The following is a 25782-nucleotide window of genomic DNA, read 5'->3' on the forward strand; positions in this document are numbered from 1 at the left end:
TTAACTGATAGCGAGCCGAGGCGGATGCTGGGGAACGACAAGTGGAAATATACACTTAAAGCAGTTTATTTTTGCTACTGTTTTGCTTTCTCTTGTTCCCCCCTCCCCCCTCATCATGCTAATGACACTTTTAAATACATTCCTAGCTATTACTCCTATTGGCTCCTCTTCCCCAGTAGAATGTGGAGTTTTCTCACTATAGAAGTGAAGTCCGGGATAAGAGCGGAGAGTCTCTGGAAGTGAGTGTCCCTCACTGCTAAGTGCTTAGGGCCCCATAGCAGGAAGTGGTCCTCATCCTCCAGAACCCCCTGGTCACATTGCTGGCACAGTCTACTCTCCTTGGATTTAAAGGTCTGTCTGTGCCATCCTAATTCGATTTCCGGGCTGTGGGCACTCAATATGTACAGGCTCAGGGTAAGGTCTATCTTTAGGGTCTTGTAGCACCTCCAGGTATGGGGCCAGTTTGTAGTTCCTCTGCAGCGGCTGGTAAACGGTTAGCTTCTTCGAGTTTATTTGATTTCTCCGTTCACTATGTCTTTAATTTGAGGTTTTGTCAGGCCGAATTTTTGGGGTAGTCAAGGTGCTCATGAGTTGTTGAAGGCCACAGACTTTATGGTGGTATAAGCTGGGGCTGCTGCTCTGTAGGTGGTCCTAGTATGATAGCGCCCTCTTTTTTACTGCGAGAAGTAAAGGAAATCTGCCCAACTCAGACTAGCAAGTACTGTTGGAGGCGTTCCGATGCACTTGGAAGAGGTGCTTGTAGAATTCCAGATTAAATATTTCTGTTGGGTTGGTGTCCTATTTGAATTAGTCTGTGTAGGTGACAGGACCCCAAACTTTACTGCCACAAGGAAGGATTGGGGTGATGACACTGTCAATGATTCTAAGCCAGATTCTTACTGATTCTAAGCCTCTCCTACTTTTCTCTCTCCTCTCCTTATCTCTCTCCTCCCCTTCTCTCTCCTCCCCTTCACTTTCTCCTCCCTTTCCCTCCTTCTCTCTATTTCTTTCTCTCCTCTCCTTCTCTCTCTCCTCTCCTTCTCTCTCTCTCTCTCTCATCTTCTCTCTTTCACTCTCTCCTCTCTTCGTTCCTCTCTCTTCTCTCCTCCCTGTCCCTCTCTTCTCTTCTCCTCTTTTCTCATATTCTCTCCTCTCCCCTCCTCTCCTCACCTCTTCTCTCTCTCCTCTCCTTTCTCTTCTCTCCTCTCCTCCCTTTTCTCTTCTCTCCTCTCCCTGTCACTCTCTCCTCTCCATCTCTCTCCCCCTCTGCTCTCTCTCTCTCCTTCTCCTTCTCTCTCTTCTTCTCCCCCCTCTCTTTCTCCCCTCTCTCCCTCTCTCTCCATCTTTCTCCTTCTCTCCTCCTCTCCCTCCCTCACCATCTTTCCCTCCTTCTCTCTCTCCTTCTTCTTATATCTCTCTCTCCCCTTCTCTCCCTCCCTCTCTCTTCTTCTTATCTCTCTCTCCTTCTCTCTCTCCCCTCTCTCCCTCTCTCTCCTTCTCTCCTCTCTCTCTCTCTCCTTCTCTCTCTGTCTCTCTTCTCTCTCCTTCTCCCCCTCTCTCTCCTTCTCCCTCTCTGTCTCTCTTCTCTCTCCTTCTCCCCCCCCTCTCTCCTTCTCCCTCTCTGTCTCTCTTCTCTCTCCTTCTCCCCCTCTCTCTCCGTCTCTCCCTCTCTCTCCGTCTCTCTTCTCTTCTCTTCTCTTCTCTTCTCTTCTCTTCTCTTCTCTTCTCTTCTCTTCCTTTCTCTCTCTCTCTCTCTCTCTCTCCTCTCCTCCTCTCTCACTGTCTCTCCTCTCTCCCCTTCTCCTCCTCTCTCCCCCTCTTTCTCCTCTCCTTCTCTCTCTTTTCTCTCTTCTTCTCCTCTCTCTCTTCTTCTCTCTCCTCTCTCCATCTCTCCCTCCTTCCCTCTCTCTCTCCCTCCTTCTCCTTCTCTCTCTCTCTCTCTCTCTCTCTCTCTCTCTCTCTCTCTCCTTCTTCTCTCTCTCTCTCCTCTCTCTCTTCTTCTCGCTCTCTCTCCTTCTCTCCCCTCTCTTATTCTCTCTTCCTCCTTCTCCTTTTTTTCTCTCTCTCCCCCCATCCTTCTCTTTCACTCCTTCTCTCTCTCTTCTTCTCTCTCTTCCTCCTTTCCCCCCTCTCTCTCTTTCTTCTTTTCTCTCTCCCTCTCCTCCTCTCCCTCCCTCTCCATCTCTCCCTCCTTCTCCTTCTCTCCCTCCTTCTCTCTCCCCTTCTCTTCCTACCTCTCTCTCTCCTTCTTCTCTCTCTCTCAATCCTTTTCTCTCTCCCTCTCCTTCTCTCCCTCCCTCTCCATCTCTCCCTCCTTCTCCTTCTCTCCCTCCTTCTCTCTCCCCTTCTCTTCCTACCTCTCTCCCTCCTTCTTCTCTCTCTCTCAATCCTTTTCTCTCTCCCTCTCCTTCTCTCCCTCCTTCTCCTTCTCTCCCTCCTTCTTCTCTCTCTCTCTTCGTCTTCTCTCTCTCCCTCCTTCTCCTTCTCTCTCTCCCTCTCCTTCTTCTCTCTCCCCTTCTCCTTCTCTTTTCTCTCTCTCTCCCCCCCATCCTCTCTCTCTCTCTCTCTCTCTCTCTCTCATGATTTCTCTATCCCCCACTCTTGCTCTCTCTTCCACTATCTATCTTTTTTTTACACCATTTTTCAAAGTCAGTCTCATGCTGGTATATGGATATTAGGAGGTAATCTCTTTGCCTTACCAGCACAAGAAGTCGTGCTGCTCCTGCCTTCTCCGGGAGATCCCAGTTGGGTCCAGAGCTCCAGCCTTGGAATGCATGGTAGGAGTATTTAATGAAGTCATAAATGAGGAATCCTCCCTGGAATGGGACATTTACTAAAGGAGCTCATGGGAATAGTTTGAAAGGAAGTGTAGCACATCAAATACACTTAGTAACAAACAAATCAAGTTTGTGATTTAAATCAAGTTTGTGATGGCAAATCAATCATTTCATTTTCCAACAGTCTGCATTAGTTAAACCCTCTCACATTTATAGTGTGGGTCACGTCACTTGCTGGCAATGAATCAAACAAAACACTTTTATTAAATAGCTGATATATACATCAGATCTGCTGTTATAATGATTTCAGTGGAGCCACAAAACATGTTTGCATCCACACTTGCACACGCTCTATACCGGGGGTTCCCAAACTGATGGAGACCAGAGCCCGGGAAATTCTCCCAAAACCTTCCATGCTCCAACAGTGAAAAAATGTTATACAAGAGGTCAAGGCCAGTGGCAGAGGATTCATGGTCAGTTGCATGGCAAGTTGTAAACTGGAGTCAGAAACAGGATCAAGAAATCAGGAGTGAGGTCGCGGGACCGGGCGCCTAGGAGAAGAGTCTCAGAGATTGTATTTCAGGCATCACTAGGTGGCTTGAGCACACATGTGGAACACTCAAGGGCAGTTAGAAGTTCAACCACTAGATGGCACAGTTCTGTATAACACTTAAGGTGAAAGCTTGTGAGTCCCAAGGCTACACCAGGAGCAGAGAGCTCAAGAAACATGAAACCATCTGTCCTTTCTCTTGTTTGTTGCTCTGTGTAGTTTAAATCAGGGCTTTTTTTCAGTAGTAACATGGTGGTACACAGTTCTGGCACCCCCAACACTGAATGTATGCGCTGATAAGGGGTACTGGAGGATTTATTGACCCTGAATGCTGATGGATCTATTGTTGCTGGGGGGGGGAGTCTACTGTTGTGGAGGTTTATTGTTGCTGTTGGGGAATCTATTGTATGTTGCTGTGGGGGGTTATTGCTCTTAGGGAGTCTACTTTTGAGAGGGGGTCTATTATTGCTGGTGGCTGGAGGGTCTGTTTTTTCTGGCAGGTATTTATTGTTGCTGGGGTGGATCTACTGTTGCTTGTGGGGGATCTATTGTTGCTAGGAAGGGGCTGTATTTTGTTGCTGTGGCAGGGAGCCTAATGTTGCTGGGAGGGTCTACTGTTGCTAGGGAGAATCTATTGTTGCTGGGGGATCTATTGTTGCTGGGGATAACCTATTGTTGCTGGAGTGGAGCTATTGTTTCTGGGGTTGTGATTGTTGCTAGCTGCAAGGGATCTGTTTTACTCCCTTTCTTATCATTATCAAATCAGCTTTGCAAAATAATACTTGGATCTCTAATTCCCCTAAATTTGGTAGTACTAGGAGGTGGGTAGGGGGTGGAAACAAGGAATGGTGCTCAGAGGTGGGTAGGGGGTGTAGACAAGGAATGGTGCTCGGAGGTGGGTCGGGGGTGGAGACAAGGGATGGTGCTCAGAAGTGGGTGGAGACAAGGTATAGTGCTCAGAGTTGGGTAGGGGTGAAGACAAGGGATGGGTGCTCAGAGGTGGGTAGGGCATGTAGACAAGGGATGGTGCTCAGCAGTGGGTAGAGACAAGGGACAGTGCTCAGAGGTGGGTAGGTGGTGGATATAAGAAATTGGTGCTCAGAGGTGAGTAGAGGGTGGAGACAAGGAATGGTGCTCAGAAATGGGTGGAGACAAGGGATGGTGCTCAGAGGTGGGTAGGGGGTGGAGACAAGAAATGGTGCTCAGAGGTGGGTAGGGGTGGAGACAAGGGATGGTGCTAAGAAGTGGATGGAGACAAGGAACAGTGCTCAGAGGTGGGTAGAGGGGGGAGACAAGGAATGGTGCTCAGAAGTGGGTGGAGACAAGGGATGGTGCTCAGAAGTAGGTGGAGACAAGGGATCGTGCTCAGATGTGGGTAGGGTGGAATGGTGCTCAGAGGTGGGTAGGGGGTGGAGACAAGGGATGATGTTTAAAGGTGGGTAGGGGGTGGAGACAAGGGATGTTGCTCAGAGGTGGGTAGGGGGGGAGACAAGGGATGATGCTCAGAGGTGGGTAGGGGGTGGAGACAAGTGATGTTGCTCAGAGGTGGGTAGGGGGGGAGACAAGGGATGATGCTCAGAGGTGGGTAGGGAGTGGAGACAAGGATTGATGCTCAGAGGTAGGTGGTGGGTGGAGACAAGGGATGATGCTTAGAAGTGGGTAGGGGTGGAGACAAGGGATGGTGCTCAGAAGTAGGTAGGGGGTGGAGACAAGGAATGATGCTCAGAGGTGGGTAGGGGGTGGAGACAAGGGATGAGGCTTAGAAGTGGGTAGGGGGTGGAGACAAGGGATGGTGCTCAGAAGTAGGTAGGGGGTGGAGACAAGAGATGATGCTCAGAGGTAGGTAGGGGGTGGAGACAAGGGTTTATGCTCAGAGGTAGGTAGGGGGTGGCGACAAGGGATGATGCTCAGAGGTAGGTAGGGGGTGGAGACAAGGGATGATGCTCAGAGGTAGGTAGAGGGTGGAGACAAGGGTTGATGCTCAGAGGTAGGTAAGGGGTGGAGACAAGGGATGGTGCTCAGAGGTGGGTAGGGGGTGGAGACAATGGATGGTGCTCAGAGGTGGGTAGGGGGTGGAGACAAAGGATGGTGCTCAGAAGTAGGTAGGGGGTGGAGACAAGGGATGGTACTCAGAGGTGGGTAGGGGGTGGAGACAAGGGATTGTGCTCAGAAGTAGGTAGGACATGGAGACAAGGAATGATGCTCAGAGGTGGGTAGGGGGTGGAGACAAGGAATGATGCTCAGACGTGTGTAGGGGGTGGAGACAAGGGTTTATGCTCAGAAGTAGGTAGGGGGTGGCGACAAGGGATGATGCTCAGAGGTAGGTAGGGGGTGGAGACAAGGGATGATGCTCAGAGGTAGGTAGGGGGGAGACAAGGGTTAATGCTCAGAGGTAGGTAGGGGGTGGAGACAAGGTATGGTGCTCAGAAGTAGGTAGGGGGTGGAGACAAGGTATGGTGCTCAGAAGTAGGTAGGGGGTGGAGACAAGGTATGGTGCTCAGAAGTAGGTAGGGGGTGGAGACAAGGTATGGTGCTCAGAAGTAGGTAGGGGGTGGAGACAAGGTATGGTGCTCAGAAGTAGGTATGGGTGGAGACAAGGATGATGTTCAGAGGTGGGTAGGGGGTGGAGACAAGGGATGGTGCTCAGAGGTGGTTAGGGGGTGGAGACAAGGGATGGTGCTCAGAAGTAGGTAGGGGGTGGAGACAAGGTATGGTGCTCAGAAGTAGGTAGGGGGTGGAGACAAGGTATGGTGCTCAGAAGTAGGTAGGGGGTGGAGACAAGGTATGGTGCTCAGAAGTAGGTAGGGGGTGGAGACAAGGGATTGTACTCAGAGGTGGGTAGGATTAGTGGAAACAAGGGGTGACTCGGGGGAGGCAGGAAACAACCTGCACCTGTGATCTAAGAACAAAAAGCCCTGAGTGAAGCTAAGCCATGAGAATAAGCAAATCCCATAATTGCACCAATAATACATTACAGCTCACATTTTACAGCTGCAACGTCTTATTTTCAGATCGAAAAATTTGTGGAAGTTATTATGTATGTAAAAGTGTGAAAGGGTCTGTAGTCTCCATTAGAGGCTCATGTGATAGGGTGACAACGCAGGAGCAAAATTGGGAGACAGCGAGAGAGCGTTGTCACCCTATAACAGGAAGTGGCAGAATGAAGGCTCTTCATGGCAGGATCACCAGGGATTATATTTATTCAACGCTTTAGCATTCATAAGATTGAAAATAATTATTGAAAGGAGATTGTCAAAGCTTTTATGATATTTTTAGTGATTGGGGTTTTTTTCAACTGTAGTGCAACTTTTCTTTAAAGGCGTCGTGTCCTCCTCCCCGATGCTGTGACCGTTTCTTGGCCCTGTGTGTTGTCCTCACTGTCCTTCACTGACAGGGCAATTAGGCCTCCGTTCTCTGTGATTATAGAGATTTGTCGGAGGTCACGGCGAGATGTGCGCTATTCATCCGAAACTAAAGGAAGTTAATGACTTACAAGATACTCATGTCAAGTAACGAACGATATAGAAGTGGAGGAAATAATAATTAGCCGCTATGGGTAGGAATAGATACAACTTTCAGGATTCCGTGTGGACTTCTGATTGTGAGTATAAGGTTCGGGGTATCTACTAAGATCGATCACCCAGCTAAATGATTATTATAAAATATTTATTGATTAGGAATAGCTGGGGGCAAAGGCTTCTCCCTTCTTCAGGACTTAAAGTGACACTAAATGTTATACACATCCACTGCCTAATGGCTCGCTAATCTATTTTTCATGAAACTGGTGATCTGGTGAACTTGCTAGGGGGGCAGACATGCGGGCTGGATCCCGAGCCTGGCTGTGTGCGTCCATTGACACACACAGTGCCACTTGATCCCGCCCTGGAGCCAATGACTTTTAGACTTTTTGCACCTTTAGAGTCACTTTAATGGAGGGAAGGGCAATTAGGGTGGGCTCTAAAAATGCAGCTCAGCCCCCCCCCCCCCCCCAACCCTAAACAAGCCCTTTTTTCAATTAGCTATTCTAAACAGTGTTATTCTAAAAAATTGTTCTAAATAATAATATTTTAAAATACATATTAACTAATATTTAAAATTACCAATAGTAATATAATATAAAATATGAATATAAAAAATATTTAGTATAAACAATCCTATTTAATATTATTATTATTTAATTATATTAAGTTAAATATTAAATAGTGTGTATGCTATTCTAAATAATATCAGTACAAAATATATATTTTTAAAAATTACTATAATAAAGCATCTCTGTTAAAAAGTGTAATGGGACATGTTTTGTTACATTGTTTACTATATGCAGGATGCAGGGCTCAGCATAGTGTATAATTGTTTTTAATATAAATGTGTTATGTGAAATATATATATTTTTTAAAATTCTATAGATATAAATGTTGTAATAATATTTAGAATAGCATTATTATTTTTTTAATATGTCAACATTAAAGATTATCAAATCCATATAATTAAACAAGAATAATAATGATACGTATTATATTAATATTTAATTATATTAAATATGAATATACATTTTGTATTAATATTTATTATATATAGAAATATAGCTGCCTAAGTGAAATGCTTTATGTGAAATAATAGTATTTTTTTATTTTCTTGTGTAGATATACATTTTGTGTTAGTAGAGTTTAGAATATATATATATATATATATATATATATATATATATATATATATATATATATATATAATATTTATCTTAATGTTAAATATTATTAGGTCAGTAATAATTTATTAAAATAATATATTATATTTAATTATATTACATGCAAATACACATTTTATTTTAATAGCCAACATGCAGTGTATATAAAAGTCTACACACCCCTGTTAAAATGCCAGGTGTCTGCGATGTAAAAAAATGAGACAAAGATAAATAATTTCAGAACTTTTTCCACCTTTAATTTGACCTATAAACTGTACAACTCAGTTAAAAAATAAGCTGAAATATTTGGGGGGGGGGGGGGGGGGGTGGTAAAACTAAAAAACTAAAATAATGTGGTTGCATAAGTGTGCACACCCTCTTATAACTGGGGATGTAGCTGTGTTCATAATTAGGCAATCACATTCGAACTCATGTTAAATAGGAGTCAGTACAGACCTGCCATCATTTAAAGTGCCTCTGATTAACCTCAAATAAAGTTCAGCTGTACTAGTAGGTCTTTCCTGACATTTTCTTAGTCGCATTCTACAGCAAAAGCCATGGTCCTCAGAGAGCTTCCAAAGCATCATTGGGATCTCAGAAAAAGTCCTGCCAGCAACTTCTTTGGAGCGCATTAGGAGCGGTGAACTCACCACTCCTAAAGCGCCCCTGTCCATTGAAAACAATGGGTAGCACCGCCGAACCGCCTGCAAAGCACCGCTGTAGCAGCACTTTGCCAGCGGTTTTAACCCTTTTTCGGGCCGCTAGCGGGGGTTAAAAGTGCCCCGCTAGCGGCCGAATAGCGCCGCAAAAACGACGGTAAAGCGCCACTAAAAAATGGGATTTTTTATACTTACCGTAAAATCCCTTTCTCTGAAGTTCATTGACGGATACAGCCCTTTAATCTTGACCTTAGGGTTATATCGCCACCTTTAGGAGAGGACTAGGCAGAACATAGCAAAAAAAAGCAAGCCCAGGCGGTCCTACTGGCTATAACCCCTCACTCTGCACCCAGAAGAAGAGGAGAAGCATCACACAGCGGGAACCGCCCATCATGCTGGATGATGCGGAGCGGCCCAAGAAGACAAAGGGAAGAAGACGCCGGTGCCGCAGAGGAAGATGCTGGATGAGAACACCGGAGGAAGAACCAGAAGAACCAGAAGAAGAAGAAGATGGAGGAAGAAACCGAAGGAAGATAGAAGAAAGAAGAAGCATTTAAATAAAGGAATTGTCTCTTGTCATTTTTATCATTTTTGACACTTTTTTTGTGAAATGGCAGGGGTACCCTTACCATTTCACACAGGGGGGAGGGCCGGGATCTGGGGGTCCCCTTGTTAAAGGGGGCTTCCAGATTCCGATAAGCCCCCCGCCCGCAGACCCCCACAACCACCGGCAAGGGTTGTGGGGATGAGGCCCTTGTCCCCATCAACATGGGGACAAGGTGTTTTGGGGGCCTACCCCAAAGCACCCTCCCAATGTTGAGGGCATGTGGCCTGGTACAGTTCAGGAGGGGGGGCGCTCTCTCGTCCCCCCTTTTTTCCTGCGGCCTGCCAGGTTGCGTGCTCGGATAAGGGTCTGGTATGGATTTTTGGGAAGACCCCACGCCATTTTTTTTTACATTTTGGCGTGGGGTTCCCCTTAAAATCCATACCAGCCCGGAAGGGTCTGGTATAGATTTTGAGGGGGACCCCACGCCATTTTTTTTTAAAATTTTGGCGCGGGGTTCCTCTTAATATCCATACCAGACCTGAAGGGCCTGGTATGGAATTTAGGGGGACCCCCCCACGTCATTTTTTTTTAAATTTTGGTTTGGGGTTCCCCTGTGGGGAATTCCCATGCCGTTTTTATCAATGAACTTTTATGTGTATTGTCGTACCGGCAATTCATTAATAGCCGCGAGTAGTTTTAAATTACTTTTTTTCCTTTGAAATGTCATTTTGCTGTCAGATTGTTCTAAACACAGGAAACATGTGCCCCTTTACAGGCATACTATAGACACCCCCCAGGTACTAAATTTAAAGGGATATTACACTTTTATTGTTTGACTTTAAGCATTATTAAAATCACTGCTCCCAAAAAAACGGCCGTTTTTAAAACTTTTTTTGCATTGATCCATGTCCCCTGGGGCAGGACCCAGGTCCCCAAACACTTTTTATGACAATAACTTGCATATAAGCCTTTAAAATTAGCACTTTTGATTATTCATGTTCGTGTCCCATAGACTTTAACGGTGTTCGCGTGTTCGAACAAATTTTTTGCCTGTTCGCAAGTTCTGGTGCGAACCGAACAGGGGGGTGTTCGGCTCATCCCTAGCCCTGAGGTAGGTTATGCCATAATGAACTAGTATGCACCGCATATTAGCACATTAGGGTACATTTACCTGTCAGACTGAGCCCTCCAGCGCTGTGCTGTGATCAATCCGGCGGGTCCCGGGCGCTTCCATCTTCACCCAGTCTTCCTTCCAGGTTCTGTGCCTTTGGTCACTTGCCTTGGCCGGGCTGCGTTGCTGTCACTCCCACGCATGCTCATGCACATCCTCTCTCTCACCCCCCCCCCTTTACCCCTCACCCCTCTCTGATCCCCTCTCTCTCATCCTCACTCTCTCTATTTAATTTAATTTGTTATAACAAAATTTTTTGCATATTTATTTATTTATTTTTTATAAAAAGCCCCACCAAAATCCTCAGCACCAGGCCCATGATGTTCTTAATCTGCCCCTGGATGACCCCCCATGAACAGGGTTACTCGGTTTTGTTAGGTTTCAGGTAAAGGCCCTAAATGTTTTTTTCAATGTTTGCCAATGTGCAGGTAGTCTTTAAATATCAAAAAAGTGTATATTTTGCGCTACAGAAATGCAAGTGCAGCTGCTTGTGCAAGCCCCAAATACCAAAAGACCCCAGAACTGTCATAAAATATAACAAGCGCACATCCACAAGTGGTATTCTGATACAAAACCTCATATATGTATAAGTGTGCAACTGAGTTGCTAAAATAGATAATATGTAATATATACTAACTTTAAATCTTTAAATAAATAATAATAATAAAAATATATATATATATATACACACGCACGCACGCACACACTTTTTTTTTTTTTTGCGTGCCATATGCTAAGCACAGTGATTTTCTGCTTCACATGCAAATGACAGGCTTATGGTACTTTCCTGTTAATTACACAGCATTTAAGTGGATAATACAGAATTAAGATATATCGCCGTGCGCTATTTAGAGACACGGATTAATGACTGGCGGCTGTACGTACCGCTGGAGAGGGTCTGACTTTAATTCACTCTTTCTGTTACGATGTAATTGCTGATTTGATCTCCATTCCGCTGCTGATTGTGTTCTTGGTTTTGGCTCAGCGTCCACCTCGCTCTGTTAATTTTATGGTCGGTCGTATATATGGGACGCGAATAGTAATCGGATCTGTGATTCTACATCTCACTAGGATTCCCATATCCTGGACTGTACAGTTAGTCAAGTTTAAATTGAAAAGTAGAGAAATTTGGTCAATGAGGGCACCCGGGATTCCCAGCGCCGGGAGTCCGCCATTTATCAGCGGGGGGGGGAGCAGTGTGTACAGAACGGCGGGCGATGCGTCATCCGGGAATGAGGTGGATTATCTCGCTGGACACCATCATTGATGTTGGGTTTACTTCTGGGGTCATCAATAAACTTTATTTAATATTTTTAGAATGAAAACTCTTTGTGGGAATCTATAAGGGGTTCTAATGTACCCCTGTACTCATATCCCCAAGTAATGGGTTCTAACATACCCCTGTACTCATTCCCCTAGGTAAGGGGTTCTAATTTACCCCTGTACTCATTCCTCTGGGTAAGGGGTTCTACTGTACCCCCATACTCATTCCTCTGGGTAAGGGGTTCTAACATATTCCTGTATTGATACCCCCAGGTAAGGGGTTATAATGTACCCCTGTACTCATTTCGCTGGGCAAGGGGTTCTAACATATCTCTGTGCTCATTCCCCCGGGTAAGGGGTTCTAATGTACCCTTGTACTAGTCCACCATACTAATTTCCCTGGATGAGGGGTTCTAATGTACCCCTGTACTCATTCCTCTGGGCAAGGGGTTGTAATGTACCCCTGTATTAAATCCCCCAAGTAAGGGGTTGTAATGTACCCCTGTACTGATTTCCCTAGGTAAGGGGTTCTAATGTACCCCTGTACTCATTCCCGCATGCACAGGATGCAAGGTTAGCAGGGGAGTGTACAAGAGTCAGTAAGGCAGAGAATAGGGGTCAGCAGGGGAAAGGACAGGGGTCAGCAGGGTGGAAAAGTTATCAGGGCAAAAGACAAAGGTCAGTAGGGCAGAGGAAAGGGGGTCAGCAGGTCAAAGGACAGTGGTCAGAAGGGCAATGTACAGGGGTCAGCAGGATGGAGGACAAGGGTGAGCAGGTCAGGGTACAGGGGGTCATCAGGGTAGAGGACAGGGGTCAGTATGGCAGTGTACTGTATGTGGTTCATCAGAGCAGAACACAGGAGGTCGGCAGAGAAGAGGACAGGATCACTGGTGGTGGGGCAATCAGCAGAGCTCATCCTCCCCACACAGAACAGCTGAGATCGGATTCCCTTACAGACACGGCCTCCATCTGTGTAGCCGGCTACTGCAGCTGTGCTGCCATTGTGATCTGGGAATTTCACTAAACTGCATCATAGCCGCCAGCTACACAATACGCAGAGCGAGGCCGTGTCTGAAAGGGAATCCAATCCTGGCTATTTGCTGTGCGGGGAGGAGGGGATCTGTTGCATGTCCTGAATGTAGTGTGGGCAGTGCCAGGACAAAGTCATCTAGTGCCCAGGGAAAGAAGACAAACTGTGCCTCCCTCAAGGTGTGAACATCCGGTCTCAACATAAATCCCTCCCCCTAAAAAAAAACTACACCAATCAGAACACTCACCCCCTAATCATTATCGGTCTGTAAGCCAAAATTCTCCCCAAACAGAAATAGAAAAATCCACCCTCCTCCCAGTTCAAATGCCCCCCCCCCACCTCCCAGCTCAAATTCCACCTCCTAGCACAATCCGCCCGACCCCCCACCTGATCACACCCCCAGTACCCTCACTCTGATCTAACCCCCCCAGATAATTCCACCCTGATACCCTAACTCTGATCTACCCCCCCCTCCAGATAATTCCACCCTAACTCTGATCTACCCCCCCTCCAGATAATTCCACCCTGATACCCTCACTCTGATCTAACCCCCCCCAATATCTCCACCCTGATACCCTCACTCTGATCTACCCCCCCCAGATTATTCCACCCCGATACCCTCACTCTGATCTAACCCCCCCCAATATCTCCACCCTGATACCCTCACTCTGATCTACCCCCCCAGATTATTCCACCCCGATACCCTCACTCTGATCTAACCCCCCAGATAATTTCACCCTGATACCCTCACTCTGATCTACCCCCCCCCAGATTATTCCACCCTGATACCCTCACTCTGATCTAACCTCCCAGATCATTTTACCCTGATCCCCTGACTCTGATCTAACCCCCCCCCGATATCTCCACCCTGATACCCTCACTCGGATCTACCCCCCAGATATCTCCTCCCTGATACCCTCACGCTGATCTAACACCCCCTCAGATAATTCCACCCTGATACCCTCACTCTGATTTAACCCCCCCCAGATATCTCCACCCTGATACCCTCACTCTGATTTAACCCCCCCCAAGATATCTCCACCCTGATACCCTCACTCTGATCTAACCCCCCCACCAGATATCTCCACCCTGATATATTCACTTTGATTTAACCCCCCCCCCAGATAATTGCACCCTGATACCCTCACTCTGATCTAACCCCCCCATATTCTCCACCCTGATACTCTCACTCTGATTTCACCCCCCCCCCGATATCTCCACCCTGATTCCCTCACTCTGATCTAACCCCCCCTCATATCTCCACCCTGATACCCTCCCTCACATTAACCCCCCCATATATCCTCCCTGATACCCTCACTCTGATCTACCCCCCCTCCAGATATCTCCACCCTGATACCCTCACTCTGATCTACCCCCCCCGATATCTCCACCCTAAAAACTTCACTCTGATCTAACCCCCCCCCAGATATCTCCACCCTGATACCCTCACTCTGATCTACCCCCCCCCCCCCGATATCTCCACCCTAAAACCTTCACTCTGATCTAACCCCCCCCCCCCAGATATCTCCACCCTGATACCCTCACTCTGATCTAACCCCCCTCAGATATCTCCACCCTGATACCTTCACTCTGATCTAACCCCCCCCCCCAGATATCTCCACCCTGATACCCTCTCTCCTACTGAGCGCTGCATGGAGGTTTTAGTTTGCCTGTTGCCTGGACAGCCTTATGGTGGTGCCAGTCCTGTCTGCGCCCCTCTAAATGTGCCTGTGGTGACTGCACCGGCTGCCCCCCCAATGCTACGCCACATGGGGATGCAAGTACAGGAACGACCACTCCTTCAGACTGACACCCACCCATCAAGGCATTTAGATATTTGCATAACTCCTCCAAGAACTAGCCCACTGCTTGTATCCAGTCTGAGGTCTCATGAGAAGGAGTACTTGGTCTCTGGGCTTCTCTATGCAATGCAAGCAGATCATGGCTGGTGGACGGGGCTGGCAGGGTGCTGTAGGTCTCTATGTAATGCAGGGAGATCATGGCTGGTGCATAGTTGCCAACATTGTAAAAAATTTATAGGGACACTTTTTTGGCTGTAGGCAGAGTCGTATTATAATTAGGGGCGGGGCATGTGTTTGTAGGCGTGACATAGAAAAAAAAGAAAACTGCGGTGCCGCGCCGAAAATAGGCTTGGTTTACGTGAAATAGTGGGCGTGGCTTATATTGGCGTGGATTAAAATGAGGGTGTGGTTAGAGTCTGAGATGAATGAGAGATGGAGAAAGAAAGGGGAAAAGAGGGAGGGAGGGAGGGAGAGAGAAAGAAGGAAAAAAGGAAAGAAGGAGGGAAGGAGAGAGAAGGAAGGAAAGAGGGGTGGAGGGACAGCAGGCCCAGATCCTACACCACAATAGCAATATATGTATTCCAGAGTTTAACAAATCAGCAGATAAAGATACTCCAAACACCTGGTGTTAGCGCTTCAATCATCCCGGCACCGTGGTTGTTGTGGTGTCAAGATGATTGAAGCGCATTATTACTATCATTACATTGTAATATAGAATGACATCATGCAACTCAAAATAATCCAGAATCAGTGGGACCCCTGAGCGTGTCACCTGCCACATCGCCTGTCACCAGATGCCATCAGGTGCCCCCAGCAGAGTCCATCCTTACATCAGGTGCCCCCAGCAGAGTTCGTCCTTACATCAGGTGCCCCCAACAGAGTCCATCCTTACATCAGGTGCCCCCAGAAGCAGAGGCCCTCCTTACAGCTCTGTGTCCCTGGCAGCAAAGCCCCTCCTTACATCAGGTACTTCCAGAAGCAGAGGCCCACCTTACAGATCTGTGTCCCTGGCAGCGAAGCCCCTCCCTACATCTGGTGTCCCCCAGCAGCGGAGCCCTCCTTTACCTCTGATGTCCCCCAGCAGTGGAGCCCTCCTTTACATCTGGTGTCCCCCAGCAGAGGAGCCCTCCTTTACCTCTGGTGTCCCCCCAGCAGTGGAGCCCTCCTTTTCAACTGGTGTCCCCCAGCAGCGGAGCCCTCCTTTACATCTGGTGTCCTCGGCAGCGGAGCCATCCTTTAAATCTGGTGTCCCCGGCAGTGGAGCACTCCTTTACATCTGGTGTCCCCGGCAGTGGAGCCCTCTTTTACATCTGGTGTCCCCGGCAGCGGAGCACTCCTTTACATCTGGTGTCCCCGGCAGCAGAGCCCTCCTTTACATCTGGTGTCCCCCAGCAGCGGAGCCCTCCTTTACATCTGGTGTCCCCCAGCAGCGGAGCCCTCCTTTACATCTGGTGTCCCTGGCAGTGGAGCCCTCCTTTACATCTGGTGTCCCTGGCAGTGGAGCCCTCCTTTACATCTGGTGTCCCTGGCAGTGGAGCCCTCCTTTACATCTGGTGTCCCTGGCAGTGGAGCCCTCCTTTATATCTGGTGTCCCCCAGCAGTGGAGCCCTCCTTACAGATCTGTGTCCCCCAGCAACAGAGCCTTCCTTACTTCAGTGTCCCCAGCAGCTGGCAGCAGCGGAGCCCTCCTTACAGAGCGATCTGTGTCCCCCAGCAGCTCGGCAGCTACAGTTCCCGGCAGTTCCTGGCTTTCTCGTGTGTGTGTTCAGTGGAGAGGGGAGGAGCTGATTGTCTGCCCCTCCCCACTCCACTGAACACAAGGGGAAATAATCCTCGTGACAGCAGTGGCAGCCATCTTTTTGTAGCCCACCGGCCGTTTTTTCCTAAAACATTCCCGTTTTTTCCGGGACAAAGGCAAAATCTCGGAAAGGAATTGGGACAAGCTCTGATCGGGATGAGGGTCCCAAAATCGGGATTGTCCCGGGAAAATCTGGACTGTTGGCAAGTATGCTGGTGGGAGGGGCCTAGCAGGGTTCTGTAGGTCTCTATGCAATGCAGGGAGATCATGGCTGGTGGGAGAGGACGGCAGGGTGCTGTAGGTCTCTATGCAATGCAGGCAGATCATGGCTGGTGGGAGGGGCCAGCAGGGTGCTGTAGGTCTCTATGCAATGCAGGGAGATCATGGCTGGTGGGAGGGGCCGGCAGGGTGCTGTAGGTCTCTATGCAATGCAGGGAGATCATGGCTGGTGGGAGGGGCCTAGCAGGGTGCTGTGGGTCTCTATGCAATGCAGCGAGATCATGGCTGGGGGGAGGGGCTTTCAGGGTTCTGTAGGTCTCCATGCAATGCAGGGAGATCATGGCTGGTGGGAGGGGCCTAGCAGGGTGCTGTGGGTCTCTATGTAATGCAGGGAGATCATGGCTGGTGGGAGGGGCCTAGCAGGGTGCTGTGGGTCTCTATGCAATGCAGGGAGATCATGGCTGGTGGGAGGGGCCAGCAGGGTGCTGTAGGTCTCTATGCAATGCAGGGGATCATGGCTGGTGGAAGAGGACGGCAGGGTGCTGTAGGTCTCTATGCAATGCAGGGAGATCATGGCTGGTGGAAGAGGACGGCAGGGTGCTGTAGGTCTCTATGCAATGCAGGCAGATCATGGCTGGTGGGAGGGGCCAGCAGGGTGCTGTAGGTCTCTATGCAATGCAGGGAGATCATGGCTGGTGGGAGGGGCTGGCAGGGTGCTGTAGGTCTCTATGCAATGCAGGGAGATCATGGCTGGGGGGAGGGGCCTAGCAGGGTGCTGTGGGTCTCTATGTAATGCAGGGAGATCATGGCTGGTGGGAGGGGCCTAGCAGGGTGCTGTGGGTCTCTATGCAATGCAGGGAGATCATGGCTGGTGGGAGGGGCCGGCAGGGTGCTGTAGGTCTCTATGCAATGCAGGGAGATCATGGCGGGTGGGAGGGGCTTTCAGGGTTCTGTAAGTCTCCATGCAATGCAGGGAGATCATGGCTGGTGGGAGGGGCCTAGCAGGGTGCTGTTTCCAGTGTCTAGCTTGGCCGGGATGTGTGTGGTCCACCTGGAATAGAGAAGCACAGAGGTCCAGTGATGACAAAAAAATAAAGAATGTAATGAAAACAGAAAAGGTTTTATTTAAAAATGTCATCATCATGTTGGTGAGGGGAGGAAAAGGGGGTGTAAATAAAAAAAAAAAAAAATGTTAAGGATCAGATTTGTGGAAATGAAAATCCTATGTGTGTGTCACGATTGTACAAAGACATATAATGTTCTTGTAAGGCATAGCAGCTCTTTACGTTCGTTTTGGAGGAGCTTTCCTTCTATTCTTCCATTCAGTCCCTGATAAAAGTCCTCGCCTTCTGCACACTCATTATCCTTTCATATCTGACACATTTGTTTGTATGGAATGCGCCCGGGATACATTTTTATTTGCTTTCATAACCAGACAGATTGATTCTTTAATTCACCCGATCGTAAGCCGCCTTCTTATAAAGCGGAACCAATTAAGCGTACGTTCCAGGGGCGCGCTCTTCACGGAGGCGTTTTGCGAGTCAAATTATGTAATTAATGGTTGTTTGTATTCGGTTGGTTTTTTTGTTTTGTTTTTTTCGGCCTCAATGACGGTATAATAACTAATTCCATGTTTTCTTCTTTCTTCTGTTCCGTTTCCCCTGGGAAGTCATCACGCTGTGCTGCATTTTCAAGTGTCGCATCCCCCGGACCAAGAAAGAGATCGAGGCGCGATACGCCCAGCGCCAAGCTGGGAAGGAGTACGCCGACAAGCTGGAGACGGTTCCGCCATTAAATGAGCTCACCGACGTACCCGGAGGTAATGTGCCCCTCATATCTGCCAACTGATGATAAAGGAAGTTACATAGGAGAGTAATATACGGAGACCGGCTATATACAGCGCCTTGAAAAAGTATTCATACCCCTTGAAATCTTCCACATTTCGTCATGTTACAACCAAAACACGTAAATGTATTTTATTGGGATTTTATGTGATAGACCAACACAAAGTGGCTCATAATTGTGAAGTGGAAGGAAAATGATAAATAGTTTTCCAATTTTTTTTACAAATATGTGAAAAGTGTGGGGGGGGGGGCATTTGTATTCAGCCCCCTTTACACTGATACCTCTAACTAAAATCTATTGGAACCCAGGGGCGGCCCGTCCATTAGGGGCGCACGGGTGCTGCCCCTCCCCCACCCATGCGCCTGGCCTCTATGCAGGACGCCGGATGCATGAATTCCAACGGGGGGGGGGGTGTTTTTTGAAGCACCTTATTAGAACAAGACGCTCTAATAGGCTTCAAAATAGGGTGGGCTCGGGGTGCAGGGAATGCAAACGAGCCCACTAGACATGTGCACTGACAAGAAATTTGTTCGTTTTCGTTTCATTCATTTTTTTGCTTTTTCCGAAAATTTGAAAATTCAGAATTTCCGAAAATTTGAAAATTCAGAATTTCCGAAAATTTGAAAATTCAGAATTTCCGAAAATTTGAAAATTCAGAATTTCCGAAAATTTGAAAATTCAGAATTTCCGAAATTCGGAAATTTAAAAAATTTGGAAATTCAGAATTTCCGAATTTCGAATTCCCAAATTTTAAAATTTCCGAATTTCCGAATTTTCTAATAATTTTAAAATTATTTGGAAATTCAAAATTCGGAAATTAAAAAATTTGGAAATTGAAAAATTCGGAAATTTCGGCATTAACGAATTTGTCAAAATTCGTTAAAAAGCTAATTCGGAACTAAACGAATTGCACATGTCTAGAGCCCACCCAGTGTTTTACAGAAGCGAATGAATATTCTCTATTTGTAACACTGAACCTTCTCCCGAGCCTTGAGAAAAAAGACCTGGCTGAAAGGACAGGCGATCCTATTGGAGGCCTAAGAGGAGGGGAGGAGACGCACGGTGGATGCCGCCGTGATCGAGGAGAGGACGCAGGAGCCGCTGGCAGCTGCCCGCCACCTAGATGGGGTAAGTGCCGGACCGACTGGCAGACAGAGGGCAGGGCAGGTGCTGCCGCCGCCCAGGGGGAGTGGTTGTTTACCGCCGCCCCCCCCCCCCAAAAAAAACAAAACCCACCAGCCGCCACTGGTAGAACCAATTGCCTTCGGAGGTCACCTAATTAGTAAATAGAGTCCACCTGTGTGTCATTTAGTTTCAGTATAAATACAGCTGTTCTGTGAAGCCCTCAGAGGTTTGTTAGAGAACCTTAGTGAACCAACAGCATCATGAAGGCCAAGGAACACACCAGACAGGTCAGAGATAAAGTTGTGGAGAAGTATAAAGCAGGGTTAGGTTATAAAAAAAAATACCCCAAGCTTTGAACATCTCACGGAGCTCTGTTCAATCCATCATCAGAAAATGGAAAGAGTATGGCACAACTGCAAACCTACCAAGACATGGCCGTCCACCTAAACTGACAGGCCAGGCAAGGAGAGCATTAGAGATGGAAGCAAGGTTCATAAAGACATGGATGAGCTAGTTTGGGGTGGAGGACCTTGACTGACGTGTACAGAGTCAAACATTCCCATAGACACACTCCTAAAGCTTGTGGACGGCCTTCCCAGAAGAGTTGAAGCTGTTATAGCTGCAAAGGGTGGGCCAACCCCATTTTGAACCCTACAGACTAAGACTGGGATGTCATTAAAGTTCATGTGTGTGTAAAGGCAGGCGTCCCAATACTTTTGGTAGTATAGTGTATTTCTCTACCCCTCTGTGGCCCTGTGGAGATCCCTGAAGCCCCATCGTAGCCCTCACATAAGTGCTCCCAGGCATTACGATATTACTACATGCCGGCACTCCATGCATGTAAAGAGACATGAGAGGGCGCATCGAAGTGCAGCAATTTAATAATTTTATTAACATAAAGTACATTTACCACTCACATGTAACCATACGTGAACTTTGGGCACCACTCCAGACAAACATACAAAAGTCCGGAGAATCTCACTGTCGGGTGTAAGTGGAGAAAAAAAAGAGACCTTGCTCCAGACATTTTTTAGAAAGAAGGGGTTTGGACATCCAAAGAGGCCCAGATACATAAATCGGTAAAACTCGGCTTCCGCCTGGCTCAATCCAGGCCATGCACCCGATGCGTTTTGCCCCACAGACAGGGCTTAGTCAATGAATAAGCCCAGTGGGCAGGGCGAAAGGCGTCGGGGTGTGGCCTGGATGGAGCCAGGCTGAAGCTGAAGTTTATCGATTTTGTATCAGGGCCGCTTTGGTGTGCGGCGGTTCGAACCTCTTCTTTCGAGGAACCACTCACATGATGTTGGATAAAGGTAAAGCAAGCAGTAAAAATCAAAAAGTCCTCCTCCATGGAACCCAAGCAGTGCAGGGATGTTGCTGAACAGTAGAATGCATATCTGAAAGAGCTAGGCTGGATAGAAATACTCTAGCCTAAAAAGGGTCCCAGAGGAGCAAGTTGCCATCTGGACCTTGGAAGAGGGATCCTTGCCCTTGGGCTCTGACATTTGGCCTACTCACAGAGGGACAAAAGTCAGTTTCAGGAGCAAGCAAACTCTAGGACTGCTCTTAAAGGGTCACAGATTTATCAGTCTGTCCTCTATGTATCTGCATCTATTTTAGAGATCCCCCTCACGCGACCTACTGCTGATTTGGTATATCTGTCCTCCTAATGTGCACTTTTGGTATCCTGCATCCCTAAACCCTCTGTCTATTTTGAGTATGGTAAAAAGATCCTGGAGACCGGAGTCTGATTATTGCCAGAGGTTTGTTGGTGAGCTGTTGGGTCCAGATACAGGGTGGGTACCCATGGGACAGGTTGGAGAACCCCAAATTATCAGCAGCTCCCTAGGAAGTCATGGCTACCTTTTATATATTGCTTGATATCCCCCCTCTGTAGCTTAGCTTTAGTAAAACCAATTAACCATTTCAAATGTTATCACTGGCATTTTTTTTAAGGTGACATCACTCCCCCACTGCCTTACAATGCAGACGTGGCATTGTCACCCCCCCTATGGGTACTCCCAGTAGCTTTAGGGTGCCATGGAGATGTACCATGAATATGCAATCCTGTTCAACTAAGGGGAGAAGGTGGCACTTAAATTAAGGCATGTGGGAGTGATGCCACCAGAGGTTATGTCCACTCTCCATCTGCGTCTTGCTTGGAGGAGGACCTCTGAAAACACAGTGTCGTGGTCAGGGGCCAGACTTGGAGACCAGTAGCTATAGCAGTAAAGAGGCCCCCACCCACCAGCTGGATAAGTACACAAACAGGTCATCCTGGCAGATGCCGTGGGCTCACTTAAGGTGCGGCGTCTAAGCACTAACCACTATTCACTAGAGCTCTTGATGGTGGAGATGGGTTTTGCTGTGTGTTAGTGCCAAGTTGTGGTCCTCAGGATTGCCCCACCAGGAGGTGAGCAAGCCGGGGTCCAGTAGTAGATATAGCAGGTAGGGATCAAGCAGAAGTGTAGTCAGTAAGCAAGCCAAAGGTTGGTAACAAGTAGTCGCGGGTTGGGACCAAGCAGGAGGGTAGTCAGAGAACAAGCCAAAGGTCGGTAGTGAGAGGTAGCAGAGATACGGACGACAACAGGAGTGACAAGAGTAAGATACTGGCTTGGATAGAGTGCAATAATCTGGCAAACAGGGGCCAGACTTCGCGACCAGTAGCTATATCAGTAAAGAGGCTCTCACCCACCAGCTGGATAAGTACACAAACAGGTCATCCTGGCGAATGCCGTGGGCTCACTTAAGGTGCGGCGTTTAAGCAATAACCGCTATTCACTAGAGCTCTCGATGGTGGAGATGGGTTTTGCTGTGTGTTAGTGCCAGGTTGTGGTCCTCAGGATTGCCCTAACAGGATGTGAGCAAGCCGGGGTCCAGTAGCAGATATAGCAGGTGGGGATCAAGCAGAAGTGTAGTCAGTAAACAAGCCAAAGGTGGGTAACAAGTGGTCGCAGGTTGGGATCAAGCAGGGGGGTAGTCAGAGAACAAGCCAAAGGTCTGTAGTGAGTGGTAGCAGAGATACGGACGGCAACGGGAGTGACAAGAGCGAGATACTGGCTTGGATAGAGTGCAATAATCTGGCAAACAGGGGCCAGACTTCGAGACCAGTAGCTATATCAGTAAAGAGGCTCTCCCCACCAGCTGGATAAGTACACAAACAGGTCATCCTGGCAGATGTCGTGGGCTCACTTAAGGTGCGGCATTTAAGTACTAACCGCTATTCACTAGAGCTCTCGATGGTGGAGATGGGTTTTGCTGTGTGTTAGTGCCAGGTTGCGGTCCTCAGGATTGCCCCACCAGGAGGTGAGCAAGGTGGGGTCCAGTAGCAGATATAGCAGGTAGGGATCAAGCAGAAGTGTAGTCAGTAAGCAAGCCAAAGGTCGGTAACAAGTGGTCGCAGGTTGGGATAAAGCAGGAGGGTAGTCAGAAAACAAGCCAAAGGTCAGTAGTAGAGATATGGACGGCAACAGGAGCGACAAGAGCGAGATACTGGCTTGGATAGAGTGCAATAATCTGGCAAACAGGAAGTGCAGAGGCATGGCTGAAATAGGAGGTTCATGGGAGGAGCAAAGAGTTCAAGGTTTACTGGAAACAAGGCTCAAGGTATTGTCCACAAAGCTGTCCAGCCTCCCAGGTGGCTCAGCAAGAAGAGACACCACAAGAAACAGCAGAGGTTGCAGGTTCCAACCCGGGTCCTGACATGTGGTCAAGTAGCTGCTAACATAACAAGTATATTTTTGTTATTTATGCCTCATCTGCATGCATTTCATTTTTTTTTTTGGTTTGTCGTGGGTTTACATTTGCTTTAACAGTAGAGATTTCCTTGAAATTTCAAAAAGCTGCTACCTTGAGATGACATGACTCAATGATTGGCTATTTCAGTCAAGGGCGAAAAAATCTACGAACTATCAGACGCCGTGTTAGTCATATGAAGGTGCATCATGTCTAAATGTATTTCTAACGCCCAATGTGCCAGGCCATTGTCACTGTTGAAAGGCATCGTGCCTAATCCTGGACCTCACACCTCTTCATGGCCTTTGTGCGCCATTGAATGTCGTCCTCTGCCGAACACGGGGAATTATCCTAGCCCTGCACATCTCTGGATACGTGGCTTTGTCAGCGCAGATAATTATTGAGTACAACACAAATGTAGCAGCTGCTGCTCTGGGAGATAATAAAGGATGGTCATATGTTCTGTAGCTTTGTGTGATGATGATAGGTGAAAGCATTGCCAAAAAAAATTAAACTCTGGTGGCACCTAGTCCAACACTCTTCCACTATCCAATCCAATTCACGTTTGTGCATTCCCTCATAATGAATCTGCACATTTTTCCTTTTTTTTTAATTTTGTATTACACCTTTTTAAAACATTATTATAGTCATTTCAAGTGTACCTGTAGTAAATATAATATGTATAAGTGGCAGCAGACTTAAATTTCAACATCGTAGAGCAGCCTTTCTCAACCAGGGTTCCTCCAGAGATTGCTTGGATTCCTTGGGCAGTGAGCGTGATGGATCAATCTCTTGCTTGATGGTGCTTGTAAAGTTCTGGCACTAATGTGATTCTACAGAGCTACTAGCATTGGGTCAGTGGAGCTTTCCTCTCATATCTCAGACACTTCCCACTGACCTCCAATGTGAGGAGCATTCTTCCCACTGACCACCAATGTAAGGAACATTCTTCCCACTGACCACCAATGTAAGGAACATTCTTCCCACTGACCTCCAATGTGAGGAGCATTCTTCCCACTGACCACCAATGTAAGGAACATTCTTCCCACTGACCACCAATGTAAGGAACATTCTTCCCACTGACCACCAATGTAAGGAACATTCTTCCCACTGATCACCAATGTAAGGAACATACTTCTCACTGATCACCATTGTAAGGAACATTCTTCTCATTGACCCCCAATGTAAGGAGCATTCTTCCCACTGATCACCAATGTAAGGAACATTCTTCTCACTGATCACCAATGTAAGGAACATTCTTCCCACTGATCACCAATGTAAGGAGCATTCTTCTCACTGACCACCAATGTAAGAAACATTCTTCCCACTGATCACCAATGTAAGGAACATTCTTCCCACTGATCACCAATGTAAGGAGCATTCTTCTCACTGATCACCAATGTAAGGAACATTCTTCTCACTGATCACCAATGTAAGGAACATTCTTCTCACTGATCACCAATGTAAGGGACATTCTTCCCACTGATCACCAATGTAAGGAACATTCTTCCCACTGACCCCCAATGTAAGGGACATTCTTCCCACTGACCACCAATGTAATGCCGTGTACACACGGCCAGACTTTTCGACCAAACTTGTCCGACGGAACAAATCCGTCGGACAATTCGACCGCGTGTGGGCTTCTTCGGACCTGCAGCGGACCCTTTCTGTCGAAAATGTGACGGACTTTGGATTTAGAACATGTTTCAAATCTTTCCGACTGACTTGAGTCCGGTCGAAAAATCCGTTCGTCTGTATGCTAGTCCAATGGACGAAAACCGAAGCTAGGGCAGCTGTTGGCTACAGGCTATCAACTTCCTTATTCTAGTCCGGTCGTATGTCATCACGGTCGAAACCATCGAACTTTAGTGTGATTGTGTATAGACAAGTCCGATTCGACATAAGTCTGTCAAAATTCAGTCCGTCGAAAGTCCGGTGGTGTGTACACAGCATTAGGGACATTTTTCGTCTCCTAGCAGTTAGATAGTCTTGTTTATTTCTTTCAAACCATCCCATTTATTTCTGTTCTATCCATCTCTGGATTTATTTATCTCTTTGCATCCAATAGGAGCGTTGCAGAAATAGAAGTATGATTAAAGCCATTAAATTTGTCCTTCAGTGAGGGTCTACTGAGCAAGCGGATGCGGCATTAAGTGGCCGTCCAACTGCTAAATATCAAGTTTGTGGAGACACCCGGCACAATACTCGGCAGGAACCGATTGGCTTTAGTGATTAGTGGCTTTAGTGATGCATTTAATGCAAGACAAATGCCCTTCTCCATCCAAAATACATTAAACACGACGTGTCGCCTGCTGTGCTCAACTCGCTGGACTGTATTCACTCATTTCAAGGTTTTTTTTTGTCAACAAACCAGAAATTTAGCATGAAATGCAAATAAAAGAAAGTTAAAGCCCAACTCTAGCTAAAACCTTTGGATTGAGCGGTAGAAAGTTAGAGCCTTTGTCAAAAGCTTATTGCTCTCTTGCCGTTTAGTTTTTCCCCCAGATATACAATATATACAGTATGTGTGTATATATATATATATATATATATATACACACACACACACATACACAC

General features: G+C 47.3%; 1 protein-coding gene across 3 annotated transcripts in view; it reads left to right on the forward strand.

Annotated features, from left to right (window-relative positions):
• TMIE (transmembrane inner ear) overlaps positions 1 to 25782 on the forward strand; it is a 139873-nt gene that overhangs the window by 60556 nt on the left and 53535 nt on the right. For all 3 annotated transcript variants that reach the window (XR_012244578.1, XM_073632441.1, XM_073632442.1), the window contains exon 3: positions 18170 to 18319. Coding sequence is in view for 2 of the 3 variants with exons in the window: in XM_073632441.1 (XP_073488542.1) it covers positions 18170 to 18319 (150 nt within the window). In the remaining variant the exon portion in view is untranslated. The remainder of the gene's footprint in view (positions 1 to 18169; positions 18320 to 25782) is intronic.

This window comes from Aquarana catesbeiana, linkage group LG05 (genome assembly GCF_042186555.1).
Source record: "Aquarana catesbeiana isolate 2022-GZ linkage group LG05, ASM4218655v1, whole genome shotgun sequence".
Taxonomy (NCBI): domain Eukaryota; kingdom Metazoa; phylum Chordata; class Amphibia; order Anura; family Ranidae; genus Aquarana; species Aquarana catesbeiana.